Source organism: Pinus tabuliformis, chromosome Q (genome assembly GCF_031772625.1).
Source record: "Pinus tabuliformis cultivar Carrire ecotype Pingquan chromosome Q, CPIR1, whole genome shotgun sequence".
Taxonomy (NCBI): Eukaryota; Viridiplantae; Streptophyta; class Pinopsida; order Pinales; family Pinaceae; genus Pinus; species Pinus tabuliformis.
In genome coordinates, this window is record NC_142296.1 from 8,679,693 (window position 1) to 8,707,248 (window position 27,556).

At 38.6% G+C, this 27,556-nt stretch overlaps 1 protein-coding gene across 2 annotated transcripts in view; it reads left to right on the forward strand.

Moving 5' to 3' along the window:
• Window positions 1-16,360, forward strand: part of HINT4 (histidine triad nucleotide-binding 4) — a 144,391-nt gene extending 128,031 nt beyond the window's left edge. Inside the window, exons 5-6 of one of the 2 annotated variants that reach the window (XM_089382330.1) lie at window positions 15,655-15,732; window positions 16,015-16,360. In XM_089382330.1, coding sequence (XP_089238456.1) covers window positions 15,655-15,732; window positions 16,015-16,114 — 178 coding nt within the window. In that variant the 3' untranslated portion in view covers window positions 16,115-16,360. The remainder of the gene's footprint in view (window positions 1-15,654; window positions 15,733-16,014) is intronic. The other variant, XM_089382331.1, reaches the window with a different exon arrangement.
• The last annotated feature ends 11,196 nt before the right edge of the window (window positions 16,361-27,556 follow it).

Below are 27,556 nucleotides of genomic sequence, written 5' to 3' on the forward strand. Positions count from 1 at the left end.
GGGCCTATGCTGGGTTTAGGAAAGTGCTGGAAGTTTGTCTATCTGTGGGTAAGCCAGTTTGGCACCCTGTTGTACAAGAAATTTGTTGAATAATAAAATCCTCCCTTGTTGCACTGGTTTTCCACATTGGGATTTTTCGGGGACATTGGTCCAAAATAACTGTGTCAACGTGTGCATATTTTTGTTTCTGTATTACGATGTGATATCTGCAACAATGTTTATTTTAATGTTTGTTGAAGTAATTTCATGAATAACTTATGATGAAATAAGTAGGAAAAGTAAATTAGTTGCTGTAATGATAGAATTTTCACATGGTATCAGAGCAAGTAATCAGAGACAGAAAGGGAAAATCAATCATGGGTTGAGACCATGATGCAGAGGCATCCACCTCAGGGGACTCACACATATTTTCAGAAGATTGCACAAGAGAGAGAGATTTCGATTTTTCTATGTTGGCTTCCAGGTTGGAAGAAGAAGTAGCGTGCATGACTAGTGCTGCATCATTAGAAATATGGTATATAGATAGTGGAGCCTCGTGGTATATTATGGGAATCTAGGAGTGTTTTTCAGAATATTGAGAAGAGAAGATGAACTTTCAGATCACCATGGGGAACAAGGCAAAGTGTACTCCAGTAGGAAAGGGTACCATAGTTTTTCAGACAGAATCGGGAGAGCGGTTTTGTGCCACAAATGTGCTGCATGTGCTAGGATTGGGGATGAACTTACTTTCCGAGTCACAACTACAAGGCAAGGGCTATGACGTCTACTTCATCAAGGAAAAGGTATACGTCAAACACCCGAGCTAGAAAAAGAAAGTGCAAATCGGGATCAAAAGTAATCGGTTGTACAGATTACAGCTAGAATCTCTAATGGCACTAATAGGTAGTCATGGGGACAAAGACTTGAATGAATTATGGCACAGAAGGATGGGTCACTTGCACCATGGACCTCTGAGAATTCTCAGGAGCATTGTAACAGGAATTCCAGATCTGAGTACGGAACGAAATGATGTATGCAGGGGATACGCTCTAGGAAAGTATGCCAAGGCGACATTTCCTAGGAGCAACCACAGGGCCAAGAGTGTACTAGGATTGATACACTCAGATATCTGCGGACCTATGTCCGTCAAAGCTCTTAGCGCTGCCGAGTATTTCCTTACTTTCATTGATGACCACTCGAGGAAAACTTGAATCTATTTTTTGAAAACCAAGGATGAGGTTTTTAGTCGATTCAAGGAGTTCAAGGCTCTAGTGGAGAATCTAACAGGTAAGAAAATAAAATTCTTGCGCTCAGATAATGGTGGAGAATATGTCGATAAGGACTTCACTGATTTTTGTGCTAAGGAGGGCATCAAAAGAGAGTGGATAGCGCCCTACAATCCGGAGCAGAATGGGGTGGCAAAAAGGAAAAACATGACTATTGTAGAAGCAGCTAGGGCCATGTTGTATGATCAGGATATGCCAAAATTCCTGTGGGCAGAAGCATGCAACACAACTGTCTACGTTCAAAACAGGACTCCTCATCGGGCATTGGGCAAGATTACTCCAGAGAAAGTCTTCACTGGGAAGACACCTGAAGTCAGTCATTTCAGGATATTTAGGAGTTTGGCATATTGTCGCATACCCGAAGAAAAGAGGAAGAAGCTGGATCAGACTGCAGAAAAGGGGTATCTGGCAGGATATAGCGAGAACGCTAAGGCATACAGGATCTATCTTCCAGGGAGCAGGAAGGTAGTAGTACGATGAGATGTAAAGTTCATGGAGGACAAAGCTTTCAGAAGATCTCACGAAATGCCTTCCAAGGAGCAGTCGAAAGAGGATCTGTTGGTCATACCTCTTCAACCAACGGAAGTGAAGATTCCTTTCTCAGATCAGGAAGATTCTTAGGATGAGGAAGAGGAGCAAACAAAAGCACCTGTTGGGAGAGGAAGAACCAGTAGGAAACTTTGTCAAATTCTGCGTGATGCAGAGAACTTCATCGGAGAGCCAAGGAACAGTAAAAGGGAGCGAAAACAGCAAGACAGGTATCAGGCATTAGTAGCTCAGGATGGAGAGCCTGCCAACTTCAAGGAGGCAGCTCAACATCAGGTCTGGCTAGATGCGATGGTAGAGGAGTATAACTCCATAATGGTAAACGATGTCTGGGAGGTGGTGTCAAGGCCTCAAGACAGATCTGTGGTAGGTTCAAGATGGATCTACAAGATCAAATATGCTGTGGACGACAGTATTGAAAAATATAAGTCCAGGTTTGTGGCTAAGGGGTATGCTCAAAAGGAAGGGATTGACTATGAGGAAACCTTTGCCTCGGTAGCCAGGTATACATCTATCAGGACTGTGATATCTCGTGCAGCCCAGATGGGATGGGAGATCCATCAGATGGATGTCAAGACGACATTTCTGAATGAGGTAATAGAAGAAGAAGTATACATTGAACAACCAGAGGGCTTTGAAACTCATGAGAAGAAGTCTCATGTATGCAGACTGAAGAAAGCCTTGTATGGGCTGAAGCAGGCACCAAGAGCGTGGTATGGTCGAATAGATGGCTACTTGCAGAAGATGGGGTTTGTCAAGAGTGACGCGGATCTGAATCTCTACTATCTGGTCGTAGAGAGCGAGCCACTTATCTTAGTATTATATGTGGATGATCTCTTCCTGACAGGATCATCCAGACTCATTGAAGACTGCAAGAAGAATCTAGCCACAGAGTTCGATATGAAGGATCTGGGACGAATGCACTATTTTCTAGGGTTGGAAGTTTGGCAGCAGAAAGGAGAAATCTTCCTTGGGCAAAGAAGGTATGCTACAGAAATTCTGAAAAGGTTCGGGATGGGAGACTGTAGACCTATGGCTACGCCAATGATCACCAACTGGAAGAAGATTGATGCATCAGAAGACAAGGATGTCGATCCCACCCTATACTGACAGCTCATAGGGTCCTTGATGTATCTAGTCAATACTAGGCCAGATATTTGCTACGCTGTCAACACCCTCAGTCAGTTCATGGTGGAACCAAAGAGGGCTCACTAGGCAGCAGCCAAGCACGTTCTCAGGTATTTACAGGGAATAGTTGATTATGGGCTCTTGTACAACAAGGGGAAGGATATCAGGTTGAGTGGATTTACTGATGCAGATTGGGCAGGAAGTTCAGTGGATCAGAAAAGTACCTCTGGGTACTGTTTCAACATTGGATCAGGAATAACCTCCTGGTGCAGTAGGAAACAAAAGTCCGTGGCTCTGAGCTCGTCTGAGGCAGAATATATGGTAGCAAGCACAACTTTGTGTGAGGCCATATGGCTTAGAAAACTGTCGGTAAACCTATTCAGAAGAAATATGGAGGCGACCAGGATCATGTGTGATAATCAGAGTTGCATCAAACTCTCTGAAAATCCAGTTTTTCATGATAGGTCAAAGCATATTGATATCCGGTGTCACTTTGTCAGAGATTGTGTCCAACGTGGAGCTGTACAATTGAGTTACATTCCTACAGGGGAACAAGTGGCAGATATTCTCACCAAGGCCCTTGGAAAGTCAAAATTTGACTACTTCAGGGAAAAGATGGGGATGGTAAAGAACCCCTTTCAGAAGTAGTGTGTTAGCAGCACGAATGAAGAGGGAGTTGCAGTGTAGATGCAGTGTTGGGAGAAAGGACCAACAACAACATAGATGCAGAGGGAGTTGCAGTGCAGATGCAGTGTTGGGAGAAAGGACCAACAACAGCATAGATGCGGAGGAAGGTGCAGTGCGGATGCAGTGCTGGGAGAAAGGACCAACAACAACATAGATGCAGAGGGAGCTATCGTACAGATGCAGCATTGGCAATGGCAGAACCATGGGCAGCAGTACAGGATGCAACAGTGTAGAGGATGTTGGGCAGGGAGGCCTAGCATCAGCATAGGTACCGATTCCAGATGATCAGAGTAATACTCAATGAGGAGTATTGCTAGAGCATAGTCCTCACTAAGAGGGAGTATTGATTTGGGGTAGCATCGGATGTGCTCTAGTGTCAGGCCAGGCAGTAACTCTCCAATAGGTAGTAAAACTGATTTGATTGATTTCATTAGGTATGCTATTGTTATATACAAAAGGGTGTGACTGCTCAGTTCATCTCCTGATGACTGTTCACATTCCTAATTTAACTATTTACATAAATTCACCCAATCGTGAGGATTAGGTGTCAAAATTTCCCCCCTTAATCTGAAGGGATGTTGGTGAGTCCAAGCATCATTCTGAATCTTTCAAGTTTTTCTCTTCCAAGCGCTTTGGTGAAGATGTCTGCAATTTGCTCATTTGTGGAACAATGACGGAGATGGATTTTTTTGGCCTCAACATGATGTCGGATCAGATGATATTTAGTATTGATGTGCTTTGTTCGATCATGGAACTTTGGGTTCTTGGCAAACTTTATTGCAGATGTGTTGTCAATCATAAGTGGAGTTGATTGTACTTGTTTTACCTGCAAATCTTCAAGAATTTTCTTGAGCCACAAAATTTCTTTTGTTGCTTTAGCTGCTGCCACGTATTCTGCTTCTGTTGTGGAATCTGCTGGAACTGATTGTTTGCCTGATCTCCAGGAGACAGCTCCTGATCTAAGACTCATAGCATATCCTGAAGTAGATACCCCAGTTTCTTTGTCTCCATCGAAGTCTGAATCAGAGTATCCGATCAAACTGAAGTCATCCACCTGTGTGTACTTGATTCCTAAGTCTTGAGTTCCCTTCAAGTACTTTAGAACTCTTTTTGCAGCAGACCAATGTCCCTCACAAGGTTTTTGCATAAACTTGGAGAGGATTCCAACAACAAATGAAATGTCTGGTCTGGTAGTAGTAAGGTAGTTGAGACTTTGTTGCATCCTCAAATTCCTTTCCTTAAATAGATGTGAGCTTTAAGTTTTGTTCCATTGGAGTAGTAAGAGGATTGCACTCTGTCATGCCAAATATGTTTAACAAATCTCCAATGTATTTCTTTTGAGAAAGAAATATGGACTTTGGATGTTGGGTTACTTCAATGCCAAGATAGTAATGAACATAGCCCAAATCAGTCATTTCAAAACTTTTCCCTAATTCCTTCTTTATGAATGCAATGTAGCTTTCATTGTTCCCTGTCATTAAAAGATCATCTACATATACCACAAGATATACAACTGTTTTGCCAACTTTCTTGACAAATAAAGTTGCATCATCAAGATCAAAATGATTGAAGTTGAGTTTCAGAAGATGCTCAGTTAGTTTTTCATACCAGGCTCGCGGTGCTTGTTTGAGGCCATACAAGGACTTCACAAGTTTGCATACTTTATGTTCATGTCCTTTCACAGCAAATCCTTTAGGCTGGGACATAAAAACATTCTCTTTTGATCTCCATTCAAAAAGGCAGTTTTTACATCCATTTGATGGACTTTCCAACCGTTTTGAGCTGCTAGTGCAAAGAGTGTCCGGATGGTGGCCCATTTTGCTGTGGGGACAAAAGCTTCCTCATAGTCGACCCCTTCCTTTTGTGCAAAACCTTTTGCCACAAGCCTAGATTTGTGCTTGTCAAGTGAGCCATCAGCTTTGTACTTGTTCTTGTAGACCCACTTGCAGCCAATTGGTTTGGTTCCAAATGGAGGATCAACCAGCTTCCAAGTGCCGTTCTTTATGAGGGCATCATACTCCTTTTACATCGCTTCTTTCCATTCATCATGAGAAGCAACTTCTTTAAAGGAAGTTGGTTCAAAATCTGTAGACAAGTTCAATTCACAATCATAAGAAACATCCATATCAACAGGTGAATTAGAGTCATCTACATCACCTCCATTTTTCCGGTTTGAATTTCTGGTTCCTGTTTTTCCAATTTCATCAGGATGAACACTTTCAAGTGTCTTTGTCAGCCACTTTGGGGGACCTTTCTGAGATGGTCTAGGCTACTTTGTTGATTGAGTTGGGACTGAATCAAGATTGAGTCTCCCAATTCTATCAATTACATCACTTAAAGCATCATCCGTTGTTGGAGTTTCATTCGGGGGAGAGTGTTCTTCAGAAGAAGATTCCACATGTTGATCTAGAATAGGAATCCCCCCTTCAAGATGTGGAATCTGATTATCAAATTCTTGAAATGATTTCATTTTTGCGAATCTATCCAAGCGATCAAGTTGCTGCTCAACAACATTGTTAGATTTGGATGATTCAAGAAAAATTACATCTCTAGATACAACAAACTTTTTATTTACTTCATCATAGAGGCGGTATGCTTTGGAGGTGTTTGAATACCCCAGGAAGATACACTTACGACTTCTAGCACCAAGTTTGTTTCTATGTACCTTTGGTATCAAAGCATAACAGGTGGAACCAAAGACCCTGAGATGTTTTACCGAAGGAACATGTCCATACCACAATTCATAAGGAGTCTTGTTTCTTATAGCATTAGATGGACATCTATTCTTTATATATGTAGCACATAGAACAACATCAGTGCAAAACATTATCTTTACATTTTTGAAGAAAAGCATGGATCGTACCATATTCAAGATTGTATTATTCATTCTTTCAGCTACACCATTCTGTTGGAGATTATAAGGCACAGTTGTTTGATGTTTGATCCCATGTTGGCGAAGATAGTTTTCAAATTCATTTGATGTATATTCTTTTCCATTATCAGTGCGAATAGACCCAATATGAGATTGTGCATCATTTTCAATCCATTTATGAAAATTCTTGAATGTTTGGAAAGCATCAGATTTGTTCTTCAATAAATAAACCCAACACATTCTGGTGTAGTCATCAATAAATGTCATAATATATTTATTTCCATTTGCAGAAGGAACAAGCATTGGACCACATAAATCTGAATGAATAAGTTCAAGCTTCCTGTGTGCTCTTGAATGTGAATCATGAAAACACTGTTTGCTATGCTTTCCTAGAATGCAAGCATCACATTGCTTAAGTTTTCTAGGAATTGTAGGCAAACCAGCAACACCAATTTTGTTCAATAAGCGGAGACTGTCATAGTTTAAATGTCAAAATCTAGCATGCCATAATAAACTTGATGGAAGTGTACCTTCTTCATGATGAGAAATATATGAGAAATGTTGTGCATGAGCAGAGGTTCCTTGCAATTTGAGAAGCCTTTCTTCTTCTATTCCCCTCATGACAAGTGAGTGGTAGATGCTTTTCTTACCTCAAGCTTGCCATCAAACATATGAATGGAGTGACCTTGCTGGCGGATGTGGACCAAGGACAACAAGTTTCTCTTGAGCTGTGGGAGATATAGAACATGATCCAGAAGAAAGTCTGGAAGACTAGGCAGTTTAAGCCTGATTGTGCCAAGCCGTGATGGCTTGATTTTTGATTGATCTGCAAAGTATACTGCTCCATCAACATTGTCAGTGAAATCTTCAAAAAAATCTTTTCTATGAGTCATGTGATAGGTTGCTCCTGAATCAAGCAACCAATCATTTTTCCAAGAAGCAAGTGAAGCATTAAACAAATCTTCATTTACTCCAATGTTACATTGTGCCTCAACATAGTGAGCGGATTCAGGTGCTTTACCTTTGTCTGTATCATCAGTTTTACCTTTCTGTTGGTTTCTTTTCTGCTCAATTTTGTCCCATGGTAGCTTGCATGTAGAGGCATCATGTGATCCATTTCTTTTGCAGCGAATACAGTGTAAATCTGCCTTTTCTCCTTGAGAATGTCTGCCTCCCTGCCTCTGAAATATCTTCCTCTTCCTTTTCGTCCACCTCTTCCTCTTGTAGAATCTTGAGCAGGATGCTTTTCTTTATGAGCAAGGCACACAATCTCTTCAGAAGACTCAGGGGTTGTCTTCTTTCCAAAAGCTTTCTCTCTTTCAGCAAACTTTTTCACAAGAGAGTCAAAGGTTATATCTTTGAGATTTCCATTTGCTTGCAAAGACTCAAAATAATTGGAGTAAGTAGGATAAAGTGCCTTGAGAAAAGCAATAAGAGGGATATCCAACTCAATCTTAGTGGATTTGATATCATGCATTATAGACTTTACTTCAGATTCAAGAGCAAGAGGATCATTATTTTGCAGTTCAAGAGTGAAGAGTTTAATCATGAGTTGAACAACTTCAAGTGCAGAATGTGAGTCATAGAGTTCTTTCAGCTTTTGTAAGGCTTCAAAGGCAGTTGAATATGACGAAATATGGCGACTCACCTCTTCGTTTACAGATGCTACGATTAATGCATAAGCTTTGCTGTTCTTGTTTTCCCAAATGACGAGCTCTTTGTCTGAGGTAGGTTGTACTGGGTCATTGTCTCCTTCTCCGACACACACTCATTTCCACAACTCATTGAAGATGAGGGTGTGTTTTATCATCTGGGACCATTCAGGATAGTTCTCCTTGCCAGTGAGAACTATTCCTACCATGGAGATGATTGAATGCATTCTGTAAAAAAAAACTTTTGCTGATAGAACTTCTGCCAATGTACTCAAAAAAGCATTCTCAAAAGATTTCAAATCCACAATGTGACCCATATAAATCCATCATTGTATAAATTCACCTCACATAAACCTCATATAAGTTTTATATAAGTCCATCATATAACTCTCATAAAACTTCACCTTATAAATCTTATATAAATCTCATAAAACTTCACTTATAAATACCATGGTCATGCGCATTCTTTGAACTGTAATTTACAGCGGTCAACTTCGGCAAAGCATCAAACATATGAATGGCACCAGCAATCAAATCGGATCCAACTGTAGGGACAAAAGCACAGAATCTCGGTTGCAAATGGAATTCGAACTATTCAAAGCTGCATTCGAGCTTATTTTAAATGTTGCATAGCAAATGGAATTCGTTACCATACACATTGTTCATAAAATACCATGAACACATGAAACAACAGCATTCGAACTTATTTGAAACATCCGCATTTGAACTTATTTGAAATGGCAGTATTCAAAACGTATTTGAAATAAATAGCAACATTGGAACTTATTTGAAACATCCTCATTCGAACTTATTTGAAATGGCATCATTCAAAACGTATTTGAAATAAACAACAGCATTCGTTGGATCGTATACCATTCAGGCAACATTGAAAACAGTCATAACCAGCGTTTGAAAACTTATGGGATCTCCGCTATGGCACCATGAATCTCGGTGGAACCTCCAAGGCAGTATTGCGTGGTTTGGAGAGGCGGTATCCGCAGAACAGGAAGCTCTGATTCCAATCCGGAAATTCAAGCCGCCAGCAGTGCCGCCCTCGGTGGTAAGGCCTACTCCATGGACGCCGGCCTCCAGGTACACGGGAAATGTGCAGTTCAACACTGGTCCGAACTTATTTGAAACAACAACGAACGTATTTGTTTGAAATGGCATTCAAAACGTTCATAACCAGCGTTTCAAAATTTTCATAACCAGCGTATGTCAATTCAACAGCGTAACGCCACAACACGCCATCAACACGATTTCCATTTCAATCCAGCGCAGTTAAACACATCATCATAGAGGACAGAGGACAGAGGCGTTGAGGACAGCGCTCACTTCAGAAACGCATACAATAATACAGTTAAACACATACCAATTCACTGAAAAAAAACGTTGAGGACAGAGGCGTCAGAACAGTGCTCAGGTCAGAACGACAGAGAACAGCACTCAGTGGACAGTGCTCAGACCAGCGTACAACCCACAGTAGCAAAAATGAAGGGAGTTACAACTTATTTTGAGAACTGGCTCTGATACCATGTCAGGCCAGGCAGTAACTCTCCAATAGGCAGTAAAACTGATTCGATTGATTTCATTAGGTATGCTATTGTTATATACAAAAGGGTGTGACTGCGCAGTTCATCTCCTGATGACTGTTCACATTCCTAATTTAACTGTTTACATAAATTCACCCAATCGTGAGGATTAGGTGTCAACATCTAGCTATGAAATTTGGTGGAGAGGTTGGGGCACATGAGATCTCCAATACGCAGAAATGGGCAGATTATAAACAGATTAAGAAATATTAAAATAGTTAATATTTTTAATGGAGTCCCTAAGTCTAAACTTAGGAAAAATAAAATATTAATGTGTATTAATATAATCTGTGTTAGAATGGTCCAAAAAAACATGGATAATGCTAGATCTAATCTTAGCCGTTGATTAGAGAAATAATCTTGGCTGTTGAGATGTCAACAAAAAAAGTATAAGAAGAGGCTTGAGGGGCACTTGGAGAACGGATTGAGGGAGACCAGTCAGCTCAATTTCTGGAGTGGGGTTTGCTTAGAAATTGAACCAGTGGTCTGGAGAGCAGTCAGGTTGCAGCAAGTACGAAACAGAGAGACGGGAGATCAACGCAGAAGAGGTAGACGCAGAGCTAGAGGGAGCCATGCAGAGGCAACAGAGACTGCGCAGAGCCAGAAGGGCCTGCGTCATCCACGCAGAGGCTGCAAGAGTGACGTAGAAGCCCTTCGAGGCTGCGCAGAGACTCAGTACGCTGACGCAGAGGGTTTCAGGCTGTAGCAGAGGTTAGTAGGGCCTACGCTGGGTTTAGGAAAGTGTTGGAAGTTTGTTTATCTGTGGGTAAGCCAGTTTGGCACCCCGTTGTACAAGAAATTTGCTAAATAATAAAATCCTCCCTTGCTGCACCGGTTTTCCCACATTGGGTTTTTCCGGGGACATTAGTGCAAAATAACTGTGTCAATGTGTGCATATTTTTGTTTCTGTATTACGATGTGATATCTGCAGCAGTATTTATTTTAATGTTTGTTGAAGTAATTTTATGAATAACTTATGATGAAATAAGTAGGAAGAGTAAATCAGTTGCTGCAGTGATAGAATTTTCACAAACATCAAGGGAAAGTGCTCTTGGTTAATTTTATTAGTTACTTCTACAACAATATTGCAATTGAACTCTTCAATCCTCATGCTTCACCCTCACCCAAAGATATGAATCTAACAGTGAGGAGTAGAGGGTCCCTAAGATGTTTATTTCAACTAAATTATGTTGAAGGTAAAATTTTAATGGGGCTTGGGGCCTTCTTATACTAAAGTGCCTAGATGAAGTGCAAATTGTGTTAATTCCCCAATTAAAATAATGCTACATGCAAATGCTTCAAAGATAACTAAGATAGTCGGAAAACTTGAGAGACTAGAATATAAATGAGTTCATATGTGTTTGCACCATTAAATGGAAAATAGACAAGTAAAATGGAATAGATTACTTTAAGCTACTATTGTTTCAAATAGATGATACTGCTCCAATAGCTTCTATGACATATAACATAAATTGACCAAGTAGTGAAGCATGTACTTGAAGAAATTATGAAACAATTAAAATTTGCCAAAGTATGAAGTGTTTACACATAAGATAAGATTTGCTCAAGTTTACAAGTTTGAAGCTTATGCATGTGAGAATTATTTTAAATACAAGATTAGGAAAAGTTGCATGTGGAGTGAAATGTGTTAATTTTAAGCATGCACAAAATGAAATTAAGTGCTAGAGAGTTGAGAAAAATTAGAATAAAAAATTAGTCCACCCACAAAAATCCCTCCTCTAAGTGAGGAAGGGAGATGCCATGGGAAAAATCCTAAGCTCCCTCAAACAAATTTTTTATCTTTTATTAGTGCTTGAAATGGGTAAAAATGCCTCTAAGAGGGCTGCCCACAATATGAGAGAGATATTTACAAAGATAAGAATCTTAACAAAGCTAGACTCTCCCAAAAATATAACAACAAGAAGCTTGAAGACGGAAATAACTCTCCAAAAGAGATTTACAAGGCTCAAAAGGCCCATGGCCTAGATGAGTTTGCAACTCTCTCTCAAATGCTAACAGCCTCCCTAGAAATCAGTGCTTGAATAGCATGAGGGGGTCCTTCATGCACATGAGTGAGTAGTTTCCAAATGCTTCTCCTCAACCTCCTTGGTGCTCAATGCTCAAGCCTATGGGCTGCAAAACAAAACCAATTGTCAGTGTAAAACTAGGAAAAATAAACGAAAACTAAACTACAATTTAGTATACAGAATACTAGTTCAATTAATGGGAGTGAACCCCCATACTTTCCTAGCTTTGGAAATGAATCTTGAATAGTAGATATAACTTTGAAAGAGCTAGAATTAAAGAAATATTTTAAATTTAAATGGATGCTCAAGTAGCTATAGAATAAGAAATATCTCTCTTGCTCTTTGTTGGATGGAAGACTTGGGGCGAAAAAATGGCTGAGTCTTGGATCACTTTGACTCTAGGAGTGTGTTGATCTAATTGAGACTTCTCCCACTTCTAGATGGATTCCTGCACACAATACAAAAGATCTTTCCTACATACTTGGACAAGTATTAATTTGCAAAGGATTAGGGCAATTTAATGAATAAGATGGACCAAACATTTCTCCTAAAATGAATTGGCAAGCTTATTCCTAAAATACTACTCTAAATGAATGATATGTGTAAGATAGCTTGCACACATCAATCCAAGCAAGATGACAAATATAAACTAATATTAATTCAATATGCAAAAGAAATTAAACACAATAGCAATAGCATGAAAGAAAATCACCTCATAATGCCAAGAGAACATCAACCAGATAGCCCCAGAGTCTTGATTATATTAAGAAAGTATGCAAGTACAAAATGACAGAGTTTCCTCAAGCCCAATAGCTCATAACATGATACAATATGAAAGCCCATGGCTCTATTATATAGAGAGTTGGGAGCAAATCCCAAGGAAGAATGCATGTGAGAACTGAACTTGGAGCAAATCTCAAGGAAGAATGCATGTGAGAACTGAACTTGGAGCAAATCCCAAGAAAATATAAGTCAAGTTCGATGCGGAGAAGATAGATACACTAGAGAAAAATCGAATTCCATATGTGGACCTCAAGGGAAATTGAATTCCATATATGGCATAGTAAACTCATCCATGAGTGAATCTAAGTACTGTGGTAACTCCAGTCAACCAATGCAAACTCGAACTAAGTGATGCCACATCTGTAGATGATCCCAAGGTAGCTTTGCGTAGGTCCCCAGTAACTGCATGATTCCTCCATGTGAAACTCATAGTCCTCGAGAGTGGAGTGCTAAGTGTAGAAGCACCCGAGATAACTGTGAGAGGAGGCCCCACATAATCTTCAGTCCAAATATTCCATAGAATATTCCTTCAGTGCATGAGCTTCTCTAATTAATTCGATTTTCTACATGTGCAACTGCTGCTTTATCTCTGGGAAATTCGATTTTATGAAATAATGGTGTATTTATGATGCAGTGTGCTCAGTCATCTTCCACATGTACCTTGACTCAACTCTGACTTAGGATAATTTTCAAGTCAATTCCACGTTATTATGTCAAATGGAATAATTTATTTCTCTCTATTTTATTTAATTGTAGCCTAATTAAATGCCACAATTTCCACTGAACTTAGGAAATGTGGGTTTTGAGGGTCTAGAACACATTATTAACCCCTCAAAGTGTGTCATAGTAGAAAGTTGAGGGTGAGAGGTGTAATTTTTATTATTCATACTCCATACAACATCTCTAGATAACACTTATTACATTACATATACAATTTTTATTGCGATTTTTGACCTGCGGGAAATCTAAAAAAATAAAAAATGACTACTTAGACCTAACCAAATTTTACGATTTTTTTTGTGTAATCTAGAATGGTAATATACATTGACTCTAGACACTAGGATTCACCCAAGGCCTCACCATCAAGCTGTACTCCGGCTTTGGGGTAAATTTGGAGGAAAAAACTCGATTAATTATTAAGTCTTGGTAAGGAGATGATAATTAACCAAGTGAAAAAAACCTCCCAGAGTAATACTCACTTGTTGGCAAGGTCCCAAGTTACCTAGGACTGTTACAGACTCAAAACTCATTATTACTAACATCACTTATTACAATTCCCCATAGGGTGTGGAATCAGGGTACAAGAGAAAATGATGAGAAGTAGAAGTGGAGTTTAAAAACTCTGGTGATTTGATGATATCTGGTGGTACAAGTGTCCTTTGGTACATCCTTAGGCATGGTGTCTTCATAAAATCATCATGTGCCACTCCAGTGATCAACACTGCGGAAACAAAAATTGGAAATGAGAAAAATTGTGCACACGCACAATAAAAATGACACCATTATTTTTTGACAAATGCCCTCGGAAAACCCAATATGGGAAAACTGGTGCAACAGATGATGGTTTTATTATTATTATGTAGTGAAAATATGAGTATAATATGGATGCCAAATTGACAAACCTCTCCTGAGAAAATCTGGAAAAATATTAGAGAGAATTTTCTCTTTCCACAAGCAATCCCGACACAACCTGTTTCATAAAACTGGCCCTTCAAGAACCCTTGCGTAGGTCTTTGCGTAATGCTTGTAGTGACCCTCACACGCACAACCTAGATCTGCCTCTGGTCAAGCTGTCTTGCCTGTTGGTGCCTATGGAAGTGATTCTCCGACCCTCTGGAAAATTGTTTTGGTCTCCAACAACTGAATCAACTTTCTCCTTACCCAAATCGAATTGCCTCATTGAAGCTGTCTGCGCAGTCCCTGCGTAGCCTCCAGTGGAATATCTCAACCTCTCTGAGCTGACTCTCCGGAAATGGAAATTCCTCCATAATTCACTTCTGTTGCTCCCTCTCTATCTCTATGTCCCTTTTGGCTCAAACTTCTCTCCCTTTCTCGATCTCCAATTCTCTCAGCTGGGTAGATAAATCTGCCAAGGAACTCAACCTCACAAGTGTATTCTCCATCTACCCATCGACTTGCTCTTATAGTCTCTTGTTGGTGAACCAATGACCAAGATTAGATCCCTATCAATGGCTAAGATCATCTCAAACTTGATTCATGTGAATTTCTAGAGAATTCTCAGCTTTCTCAATTAATTGCTTTTAATTAATCACTTTTTATTTATTTATTTATTTTTTTAAGTTAGACTTACGAAATATTTAATTATTGATTTATTAACTTAATTGAGCCATCTTTAGGTGTTTTATCTAGGAACTTTTTCTAGGTTTTTGAGATCTTGTGTTCCTTAGCTTTTCTGACCAAAGTCAAGATTAGAACACTTGTCCAATGCTACAAAACTAACATGCTCATGATCATTTGTACTTGCTAGATATTTATCTTTTTGCTTCAAGTTACATTTCAAGTCATTGAATGTTTGATGCTCTAATTGATATACTAATCATCTCCTAGAACTTGTTAGTTTTAGTAAGTTTTCTTAGAAATATTCCTTAAGGTCCACCCCCTTGGCTTTAACTAAGAGAGAGCCTAGATGGAGAGAGTTGGGATTAGGTGACAGCCCCTTCTTTGAGTTTTGCCACCAAGGCCACACCTAGTGGGGTTAAGGATTTTTCCCACATTAACTTAGGTGTGTAAACAAGGCAGCAACAATACGAATCACTTCATATCTATATATATATATATTCCTCCTATAATAATAAACTACATTCAATTTGAGAAAACTACAGTGCTAATTTTAGATTGGGTAGCAAAGATAGTGTGTGCAAACATTTTCCTTTGCAAATGAATTATTTCATATACATTTTATTTCTTGTTGTACTTGAAGTCTTATATTCCACGATATTTCATCTTTCAATTTCTTGACATGGAGGCCAGACTGATTTATTGCTATAGCATGAATGCTTCCACCTACATGGATTGTATTTTGTTATTTGAATTGCAATTTTTTTTCAAGATATATAACATATACACATTCTATTTTGACAGGTTTGGGTTTCATCAACCTCCATTCAATAGCGTATCCCATCTCCATCTTCATTGCTTTGCCCTTCCTTACATACCAAGGTTTACATAACACACCTTATGATGCCTAACCATGTGTTAGTTTATATTTTCATGTTATAAATTATAAGTAGACATGAAGGCATTTTTTGATCTCTATGAATATGTGTATTTTCTTCAAGGTTCTCCCTGTTTGATTACTCACAGCAAAGAAATGAGTTTCAATCTTATTTAAGTGCTTGACATTATATATTGAAGTTGATAATGTGCGATTATGTTCTTTCATTGACTAAATTGTGTTTATGTTATAATTTACTAAAGCCAAGGGTTTATTGTTTTTGGCAGATGGAAAAAAATCAAATATCTGTCCTTCGGGCCACTTGGCGGCTTTATAGAGGCAGATGATCTATTGAAGAAAATTAAGCCCGTTGACAACAATTCATAACAAAGGGTGCATTTATGTCTAAATTGGTGTTCTTTATTTTACTTTTTATTTTTAAGACATTTTGGTCAGCATTTAGCTGAAATAATTCCAAATAAGACGGACCAAATTTATTAAGATCATAGGACCATACTTGGTTGGTCTTGTGTTAGAATATTTGGATTTTGAATCCCTTTGTTATCTTAGTAACTTGTGTTAGTTGACAATGTTGTTAATTGAGTTTCATGTATACCCTATGTTAGTTTTTTATTATTTTTGGCAATTGAAATGTCTACAATTTTTTCTTTACCATGGAACACCTTGTGGAAAACCCCCAGTGTACTTCCCCATGATACATGGATGGTAATCAGGGTAAACCATTGGCTTTGATTGTGGGGCCTAATCCTGAGGGTATCAAGAGAGTTGAACCTGTTACCTCCCCAACTTTGGGGGAGAGATCTCACATCTAGCTTGTGACCACTTGAGCGAACCCTCGAGGCTAAAATGTCTTTACAATCACTACAATAAAATTCATTAATTGGCCATCTTAGGATTTTTAGAATGATTTCAAACTCATTCAGAGTTTGATTTGAAAGAGTTATCAAGATAAAGATTAATCTTTGGAGGTTCAATTCATTTTTAAAATTAATAATTAAGTACTGCACATCAAGTTTAAAAAAAAATGAAACAGAAATATAGTTTCATTCAAGAAAGTGCTATGCTGAAGCGATCAGTGGATTCCTTATGATTCTACAGATTTCCACAAAACCTAAACATAGATCGGAACATACATCTATCATCTTAAGAGTAAACAAGAGTTCCAAGTTGGCCTACATGTGGCCAATTTGACATATTTTCTCAAAATACATATGAGTCAATAATACATACTATGGATGACATAAATGGACACTTCTTCTTCTTTCGTCTCGTTGAATTGAGGATAGCTGGGACCTTCAATTTCCATAGAATCATGAAGCTGGTGGACTGATTCATCTTCCTTCAGGACTGCCTAGAATAAGTTGTGTGTTATCTGATTGTTAGAGGCCATTTAAAGAGTTCCCACACGCTGAGAAGGGAGCATACTGCGAAGTCTATTGCATTTAAATTCCAAAGAATCAATTCGTTGCTTTTGGAACAATAGGATACTCATAACATGCGTGTTATGGGTGGAGCAACCCTGCTACTGTTTAGAATTTTTTGTAGAAATAGCCAACAAAGTGCTGCTGTTAGCTTGAGTTATCTCCTCATGACGATGAAGAACTTGATGGAATTCTCTAGAAGATTCATTATCTATAGCTGATGAAACCTCAAAACTAACAGAGTCATAGACCAGAAAGAAATCCTATAACCAACAAGGAAACCAAAGGTATGGGTTCACAGACCTGGGTTCAAAGGTGGCTAGAGGCTAACTTTATGCTATTCTAGGATTTCCAAATATATTGAACTTGAAGAAAACTTAGAAGTTAGAAGATTACCAAAAGGCAAAGGCCAAAAATTCAGGACTTGCCTTACCAAATCTCTGAGTTCGAAATAACAGGAAGAGGTTCTCAACATTGAAATAGAAGAACTTCCCTGTACCACAAACCAACCATGATGTGTTTTCTTTGAATCATGCAGCTCCAAAACCAACACTTCCCTCTGCCAGCTAACAATTTAAGCAGATGCCATGGGAAAAATAATAGAGGGAAGTGGAGATAACAGACCTCCAAAACCTGTCAAAACAACTGAGAATACCCAGGCACAAAGTCCACCACCGAGACCCAAAATGGACAGCGCCACAAAACTTGCACTAAGAAACCACTGGAGCCACCATCGAAAATCAACAATAACAGAGCTGCGAAGCTGGCATAGACAAAACTAAAACTTCCACCAAGACCCAACAACAACAAAGCGACAAGACCCACAAAATGCTCCTACAGAGAGCACCAAACATCCATACTCCCACAGTTTCAAATACCAGGCATCAATGGGCATTGAATCTCCACAAGTTGATACTGCAAATGTAAATGGATTTGAGGAACAGAGCTCCTGTCTTTACCAAGGCATGGCCTACCTAATTGTTGAGAAATCAATGTAGTTGTAGATTAGGGTTGATTCTTCTTACTTGATAATTACTCATGAGAGTTTGTTGTCCTTTTATTACCTTATTATATCTTTTTCATCAAGTAATTACCAAAACATAAAATGCATGAAGATCACAAGAACACAAATAACACATGATATAGGCTCCAAGCCAGGGCAAAACCACTCCAAAGGGAAAATCCGATAAAATTCTTTTCTTTTTATAGAATCAGATCAAAGTGAGACATCCAAGAACCAAAGACTAAGACCAAGACCTCCTCTTGCACCAAGTCAGTCCTCCAACAAAACCTTCCTCAAACAAGTCAAAGTCCACAAAGTCAACGTTTGTCAAGCTTCATCAAATCTGGTCCAATTCAGAACTTCGGCCCTGTAACTAAGAATTTTCGGCCCTGCAACTCAGATCTGAAATTTGGGCCTACAATTTTCGGCCCTGCAGTTCGTACAATTACCCGAGAAACTCGCACGTGTGGGCAAAAATAAAAAAATTCAGAATTTTCTTTTCTTGCTTGGCTTTCTCTCCTGTCCTCAGCGTTCACACTTCTTCTCCTCATCTCTTTTTCAGAGATCGAACTTGTGTGTCCATTGTGCAAATGAGGACGAAGCCCCTTCCTTTATATAGCCATCCAAGTGGTTGAATTAGGCCTCTTCGAGGCCGACTTCATCTGGCAGGGCTGACTTGGTCTTGGGGGTCAAAAATACTTTTCTAGACTCAAAAATAATATTCTTCTTTTGTTACAAATTGTCCAAATGGGACTTTGTCACATAACAAAATTTCTTTTTGACTCAATAAACCCTAGAAGCATGAAGTACATGCTTAACTAGAAAATAATAATAATAATAATAAGAAGAAGTTTTTGTTTGTTTGCTTTTTTTTTTGTTTTTTCATGAAATATATATTGATACAAGTACAAAGATAATTATGAAGACCGAACCTAGTTACAATTTTCAATACTAATTGCATTAATTGATTCATATTGGGTAGAGAATCCATTAACAACCTTTTTTTGTTAAATTTATGGAATTGAACTAGGTTAGTTTTCTAACCCTAGTAAAATAACAAATTATTTCTTTGCTGAATTTAGTTTTAATTTCCAGGTTATTGAATAAAATGTACTACTATGATTCTAATTGGTAAATAAAATTTATTTCAGCAGAAACAAAATTAAACCAATCTCCACAACTACACAAAAATTTAATTGCCCTTCAGATTATGCTTTTCATTTAATCAATCTCAATGCATACAAAGGCTCCTTGACTGGGAAAATGACCCTATTGAGAAAAATACAAACTATGTAATATCCCTTAGGGTTGAAAGAGAGAACATGACAATATTGTGTTGATTTGTGTAGCTTGGGAGGTACTCCTACAACCCTAGGGCACTGGGTTTGGTAGAAGTTGACTCACAAGGGTTTTGTGGGCAGTGTACCCAAGTTGTGGGCATTGCACCCAAAGTTGTGGGTGCGAAACCAAGTGAATAAATATTTGTTTAATCATCAAAATCAAGTGGGACACCCTTGAAGGGCTAAGGGTCACCTAAGGGTTTGATGGTGTGGTGAAATGAAATGAAAACAATTATCTTTCTTAAGTTAGTTGGGGTTTCATCAAGATATTCAAGTCGGCTTGGGCTTGAGAGGTGACCCTTGGGGGTTAAAGTCACCTCCATGGAAGGCTATAAGAAGGCAAGCGATCAAGTTCATTTTTCAACCATCCAAGTGCATTCGTCCAACAAAAAAACAAATCTGACGGAGCTGCAATCTTAAGGAGCCCTACTCGAGTTAGAGAGAAGGTCAAGTTTGATGTCTTTTCTTATGTTTTGGTCTAGGACGTGAAGGGCGCTGCTGGACGAGTTTCTTTCAGGGTTCTAGACATGATTTTGAGGCACATATTCTTTGTGATTCTAGCCAAAGGTATTCTGTCTTTGAGGAGGGCATGTTGAAGAAGTAACTAAGTCCGGTCTTCATTTATTGTACTAGGTCATGACTTGATGATGTACTTGTCTAAGAAAATGTAATTATTGATGTACTTGTCAAAAAGAAAAAGAAAAGAAATAATTTGTAAAAGAAAAATATTATTATTATAAATGGGTTTCTTGCCCATCTTGTTGTGGTCCTAGGTCAAAGCACCCATTGAGTGCACTGGGGGTCTTGCTGACAAGTCAAAGGGTCAAGGTCATGATGTACTAGCCCTTGGAGGGCTCATGTAACAAGAAAGAAAAATTATTAATGTATTTTGTGAAGTCTAGAAGCCTCCTAGTGATAAGTCAGCCAACGAGCATCAAGTTGGCATAGAGAGGCTAATTCACTCACCTAAAAAAACTGTAAAAGGAGGAGCCTCTTCTCATTTGTGACACACACTCAAGCAATTTATCCTCTTTGATCCAACGAAAAGGGAGAGAGGCAATCGGATTCAGCAAATGCATACGAGGAGCGAAATTTTTATGGAGAAAAAGAAGAAGGCAGATCTGTGTCTCTTTGGCTCACACGTTCAAGTTCCCTGGAGGAATTAGGGTGTCCATAGGAAATATTTTGCAGAGTTTTTGGTTGGGTTTCTGGCGAGCTTATCACTTGTTTTGGCTTGGTCTTAGTCTTGGAAGTCTTCATTGGACAAATTCTATAAGAAGAGAGAATTTCTGGGTTTTCCCCTCTTGGAGTTTTACCCTGGCTTGGAGCCTATTTCTGTTGTCTTTGTTTGCATGGTGATCTTATTTATTGGAATTGTCTTGATGATAATAAAACAACATACTAATAATGATGATGGACTAATCTAGATTGCAAGAATTTGTTGGAAATATTGGGGGGGGGGGAGGTGAATCAATATTTTCTTTCAATTGTTATTATTACCAGTTTAATTCTTCACAATTTAAATAGAGAAATGTATAAGTATAATTTTATTGAGTAAAATAATAAATACAATATAAATGTGTTCCAAGCTCCAACTTGGTTTTGATGAGGCTCCAACCTCTAGGGCTTCGACCCTATCTTGTCAAGGCACCAACCTTGGATTTAGGAGCACCAGCTCCAAGGACACCAATCCTTCCAATTCTGAGGCACCAACCCTAAGGGCTCCGACCCTATCTTTCAAGATGAATCAGGTCAAAAGATTGTCCTCCCCCTTTGTCTTAAACTTCCTTCTTCGCTCAACCTTTGACTTCTACTACACCTTCTGCGTCTGCCAGACCTTCGACTTCCTCTGTTTCTTCCAGTTCACGAGTTGTGAACTTTTCTTTTTCTCTGTGATAGATGCCTGATACGCTTGACTCAAGTGAAGCGTTTCAACTTGTATATATATATAGGTATGAGTTTTGCCAATGAATCGAAACGACACGTTCAAAGGTGGAGGGTCTGACTTGTGCATGAGGTGGTATATTAAAATATATCGGAGGGTCTGCCACGTCATCTCCTTACCCCGCAATTGCAACCTTCATGAAAATCCACATTAATAGAGGTCCCCACACGTCACGTCATGGCTTAATCCCGCAATCACAACTTCATGAGAATCTAGCAATCGCAACATTCAATATCATCCCATAGTAGATGCGATATTTAATAAACTGTTTTTAATAAGTCCGTCGGGTCCACACCTCTATCGCAATCAACGGTTTGACATCCCTTTGAAACTTGCAATTACTACGGATGCGATATTTTATTAACTCATGCTATAATGGTGCAGCGGGTCTGCAATGCTATCCTAGTCGGCGATTCGGGGGTTTATCACAATCGTAGTTTTAGTGTGACACTCCTTTAAGACTTGCGATGTGAAGGTTCTGATACGCGCGGATGCGATATTACAATAGGGTGGTTAACATAACCTGTTTTCGGGTCCACAATACATATCGCAGTCGGGGGTTCAACGTGACACATAAGAGCCGTCGATAACCTGTTGATATAATTCCTCTGATGCAATGTTCCTCCTTTTTTTTTTTTTTTTCTTTCGGTAGCACTTAGCCTTGGGCATATGCGAAAACTTGCTTCTGTTCCTCCGTAACCTGCTTCTTTGATAGCTTCCGATGAACTCTTCCTCTCACTTTTTGGCTTCACGATGGCTTCTCCTCTTTACTCTTTCTCTTTCTCTTCTAATGGCTTCTGATATCTTTCCTTCTCGGTTCCATCGTTTCTATTATCTCTGTATCAATCCTTGGATCCTCCATGAGTAGTATTATGATCAATGGGCATCAATGGGATTACATGTATTAAAGAATTTTCCATCACAAGCATTGCTATATTGACATCAATGACCACCTAGATTAACAATCTCCCCCTTTGTCATTGATGGCAATATTCTTCTTCTCTCCCCCTTTGACATCAATGGCAAAGGAGTGCACAAGGACTCCCCCTATCGCATTGCTCCCCCTATCGAACTGCTCCCCTTATCATGCAACATCTTTATGAATCAACTTAATGTGATGCTAGAGAAATAACCCCCATCTTTTGGCGAAGATGTTCAAATGCTTCTCGAGGAAGAGGTTTTGTGAAAATATCAGCTATCTGCTCCTTAGTATTGATATATTCCAAGTTGATGTTTTGTTCAGCTACTTGTTCACGAAGGAAATGATACTTGATTGGTATATGTTTGGTCTTTGAGTGCATCATTGGATTTTTGCTGAGACTGATAACACTTGTGTTAGCACAATAGATGGTGTTTGGTTGATTGGTACCTACGTTGACATTTTTCAGAGCTTCCTTCATCCATAATATTTGAGTACAACAATCTACAACAGCTATATACTCGGCTTCAGCTGTAGATAGTGATATGGATGTTTGTTTTTTGCTGAGCCAAGATACTAGACAATCTCCCAGGAAGAATGCATTTCCACTAGTACCTTTTTGATCATCAACACTTCCGGCCCAATCAACATCGGTGTATGTAGTCACAGTAAAAGTTGAGCTCTTAGGGTACCAAAATCAGGGGTTCCTTTCAAGTATTCGAGAATTCTTTTTACAACCAACAAATGGGATTGTTTAGGAGCTGATTGAAATCTTCCCACCATTCCTACTGCTTGCATAATGTCAAGTCTCGTAGCAGTTGTATAGGAGGGCTCCAATTATTGACCTGTAATGAGTTGCATCTATCGGATGAGAGTCATCATATTTGCTTAATTTGCAACCTGTGGTCATATGTGTGCTCATGGGTGCACAATTTTCCATTCCATATCTTTTAAGCATGTCTTTAAGATATTTTGATTGAGACATGAACATCCCTGCCATGGTTTGAGATACTTGTAGTCCAAGGAAGTAAGATAACTCTCCTATCATCGACATTTCGAACTCTTTTGACATATTTTGAGCAAACTCATGGCTCATCTCATCATTATTACTAGCAAAAATCAGATCATCAACATAGACAAGAGTGACTAGTAACTTATCCTCATCCATCTTTATGTAGAGATTACTTCTTGCCACCCCCTTCTTGAAGCCTTGTTGTTGTAGATAGTGATCCAATCTTGCGTACCAAGCTCTAGGAGCTTGTTTCAACCCATATAATGCCTTTTTCAACTTACAAACAAAGTCTTTTCCTTCTGCTAGATTAAACCCTTCTGGTTGCTACATGTAGACTTCTTCCGTGAGTTCCCCATTCAGAAATGCTGATATTTCGTCCATTTGATAGATTTTGAATCCTTTTGAGCAAGAAAATGCCAAGAACATCCTTATAGCTTCCACACGAGCTACTGGTGCAAAGGTTTCTTCAAAGTCGATTCCTTCAATTTGTGAATAACCTTTACAAACAAGCCTTGCCTTATTTATGATGATTTGTCCATCTTCATTCATTTTGTTTTTGAACACCCACTTGGTTCCAATTATATTTTTATCCTTTGGATGAGGTACCAGCTCCCATGTCTCATTCTTCTCGATTTGAGACATTTCTTCTTCCATGGCTTTTACCCAATGAGGATCCTTGCTTGAGTAAATGTTTCTGGTTCTATCATAGATAGGAGAGCAACATCATTTTTCTTTGGTGTACTTGTCATCCTTCTTCGGGTTTGCATCCCTTCATCTATATTGCCAATAATCTGCTCTTCTGGGTGATGTTTTTGGAGAAACTTCACCTTTGAAGGGGTTTGAGATGGTTCTTTTTCCTTGTGTTTTTCTTGATCTTTTTCCTCTTTTTCAGGTTCTTCTTCGTTTTCTTCAATGAGAGGGTCAACTTCATGATCTTCAATTTCTTTTTCTGGAAGGTCTTCATCAATCTTCACATCAATGCTTTCCACTATTTTCCGTAGTCGATTATTGTAGCACTTGTAGGCTTTGCTCCTTGTAGAATATCCAAGGAATATTCCTTCGTCAACCCGAGAATCAAATTTTCCTGGTGAGTCATCATTGATTTTTATGAAGCACTTGCTTCCAAAAATCTTGAAGTATTTTACTGAAGCAGGTCTTCCTTTCCATAATTCATAAGGAGTCTTCTCATTATTTGGTCTTAGTTGAGTTCGATTCAAGGTATAAACAACTGTCCCGACTGCTTCTCTCCAGAATTTTGGTTGCAAGTCAGCTACTATTAACATTGTTCTTGCCATTTCTTGAACAATTCGGTTTCTTCTTTCAACTACCCCATTTTGCTTGGGTGTTCTGGCAGCAGAGAGTTCTCTTTCGATTCCATGTACTTTACAGAATTCATCAAATTATTTTGATGTGAATTCTCCCCCTCTATCCGTTCTAAGACATTTAATCTTAGAATCCTTTTCATTTTCTACAAGAGCTTTAAGATTCTTAAAACATTCAAATGCTTCGGATTTATATTTTATGAAATATACCCACATCATTCTAGTATAGTCATCAACAAATAAAGCAAAGTACCTTTCTCCTTGGAGTGCCAGAGTTCTAGTTGGTCCACATAAATCAGCATGGATGATCTCCAATGGTTTTGATGTAGAAAACTCCTTGGTCTTGTGGCTGGTTTTAGTTTGTTTTCCATGTTGACATGAACCACATACTCCTTGATTTGGCTTGAATAACTTTGGGATGTATCGTACTGCATTAATCTTGCTGATATTGATCAAGTTATCGAAACTTTTATGTCCAAGTCACTTGTGCCACATCCAAATTTCCTCTGTTTGACTTAAGTAACATTTATCTTCTTGGATTTTGTTCAGAATGTAGACGTTATCTTATGTTCTAACTCCTTTCGCCACAAGTTCCCATGAGGAAGAGTTATTTATTTCACAATCTTTAGTGCTAAAGACAATATTATGTCCTTGATCACAGATTTGGCTAATACTCAAGAAATTGTGTTTGAGCCCGTCTACTAGGAAAGCATTTTGAGCCTTTCCTTTTCCATTAATAAGGATAACAGTTCATTTTCCAGCAATTTTGGCAGATCCACTTCCAAAGGGGACATTTCCTTCCTTTTTGTTCAATGAGACAAACTTCCTTTTGTCACCTGTCATATGTTTGGAGCACCCACTATCCACAAACCAATGATTTTCATCACTGTGAGCACATAGAGCTAGGCCACATTTATATGTGTTGGGATTCTCATTTTTTGCTTCTCTTCTTTTGAGGGGGAAATTTTGTTCATTATGTCCATTATCATTACATAATGAGCAAATTGGATCAAATTTGGCCAAGGGATCAAAAGAGTTGTAGGTCTTGATTTGTCCTTGCCCTTTGAGACCATATGGTTTGTTTGTTTGATCCTTCAATTTTGGTGTTTCATTCTTACGAGCCATGCAATGTTTAGCTTGATGACCAAAAGTTTTACAATAAAAACAATGCCCAAAAAACATAGTTTTGTACCTGTTGTAATAGCCATGATTTGAATCAACATTCTTCCTTGGAGTTACTCTCTCTTCATTCTTTGGATTTGAGATGGGTCTTTGATGAAATAATCTTTCTTCTTTTGGGTTGCTGGAAAGTACGTCGGCATAGCTTTTCACATTATTCTTAGTACTTGATGATTCTCCTTTAAAACCTATCCCAAATTTGTCATGTTGAGGTTTTTGATCATTTAGGTTAATGTCAAGTATTTGAGAGCTTTCCCAACCCTTTTTGACTTGCTCCAATTCCTTCCTTAGAGATACTATTTCGACTTCACGTTCTTCACAAATTTCTTCTTTTTATTTTAGCTTATTTTTCAAGAGGTCTTCCCTTCGTTTTGCTTCCTCCTTTTCTACCGTGAGGGAAATGATTTTATTTCGTAATTTCTCATTTTCTTCAATGACACTCATTAAAAATTCATCTACATTTCCTTCTAGACGTGAATCATCATCATTTGTGAATGCCATGAATAATACTTCTTGGCTTCCAGCATAGTCATTTTCTTCATCTGATTCATCATTACCTCCTTTGTGATGAGGGACATGATTAGTTGATTTCTTTTTGATGACTACAAATTCATCTTCATCAGACTCATCTTGCTTAGAGAAGAAATTATTTTTATTGAATCCTTTTTTTTTGTATACCATCCTTTTAAAATTTTCCTCACCAGCGCTATCATGCATAAGAGGACACTTTGCAACATAATGACCTATTCTTCCACATTTGAAACAAATAAGAGGGCACTTACCTTTTAGCTTAGATCTTTTATTTAGTCTTCGTACAAATTGCGCCAATTCAGATTCAACATTGGAGTCATCACTACTGGTATTCTGTTCTTTCCCCTCTTTTTGATTTTGAGGCCTTGAATGCTGCATCTTTGGAACTTGGGCTTCCTTTTCTCATCTCATAGGCAATGATGATTCCATGAAGTTCATCCATCTTGAGAATATCTAGGTACTTCATTTCTTCTATAGAAACTACTTTGGAGTCAAATCTGTTTGGGAGAGATCTTAAGACCTTTTGAACAATAGTGCTTTCTTCAATGTTTTCCTACCAATCCTTTAAGAGATTTGACCACTTCAGCTACTCGAAGAAAGTATGATGCAATATCTTCTTCATCATCCATTTTTAGACTTTCAAATTGTCTTCTATGAGTTTGAAGCTTTGCCTTCTTAACTTTGGAGTCCCCATCATATAAGCTAACTAGCTTATCCCATACTTCTTTGGCCGAGTCATAATTCATGACTTTTGTAAATTCAGAATCAGTGATTCCACTAGTGATGGAATTTAAGGCTTTTGGATTTGCAATGTAGCTTTCCTTTCTTCTTGATCTGTTGGAAGAGTGGAAGGAGCTATGTACCCATTTAAAACCGAATGCCAAACTTCAGGTCCAAGGGACATTAAATAGTAGGACATTCTTTTTTTCCAAAAACCAAAATTTGTGCCATTGAACAGAGGAGGTCTTCCCGACACTTCTTGATTTTTCATTGTGACTAAGAATCCTTCTTCTAGCTGTTAGGCTGATATGAAGAAGCTAGCTTTGATACCAATTGTTGGAAACACTGGGGGGGGTGAATTAGTATTTTCTTTCAATTGTTATTATTACCAGTTTAATTCTTCAAAATTTAAATAG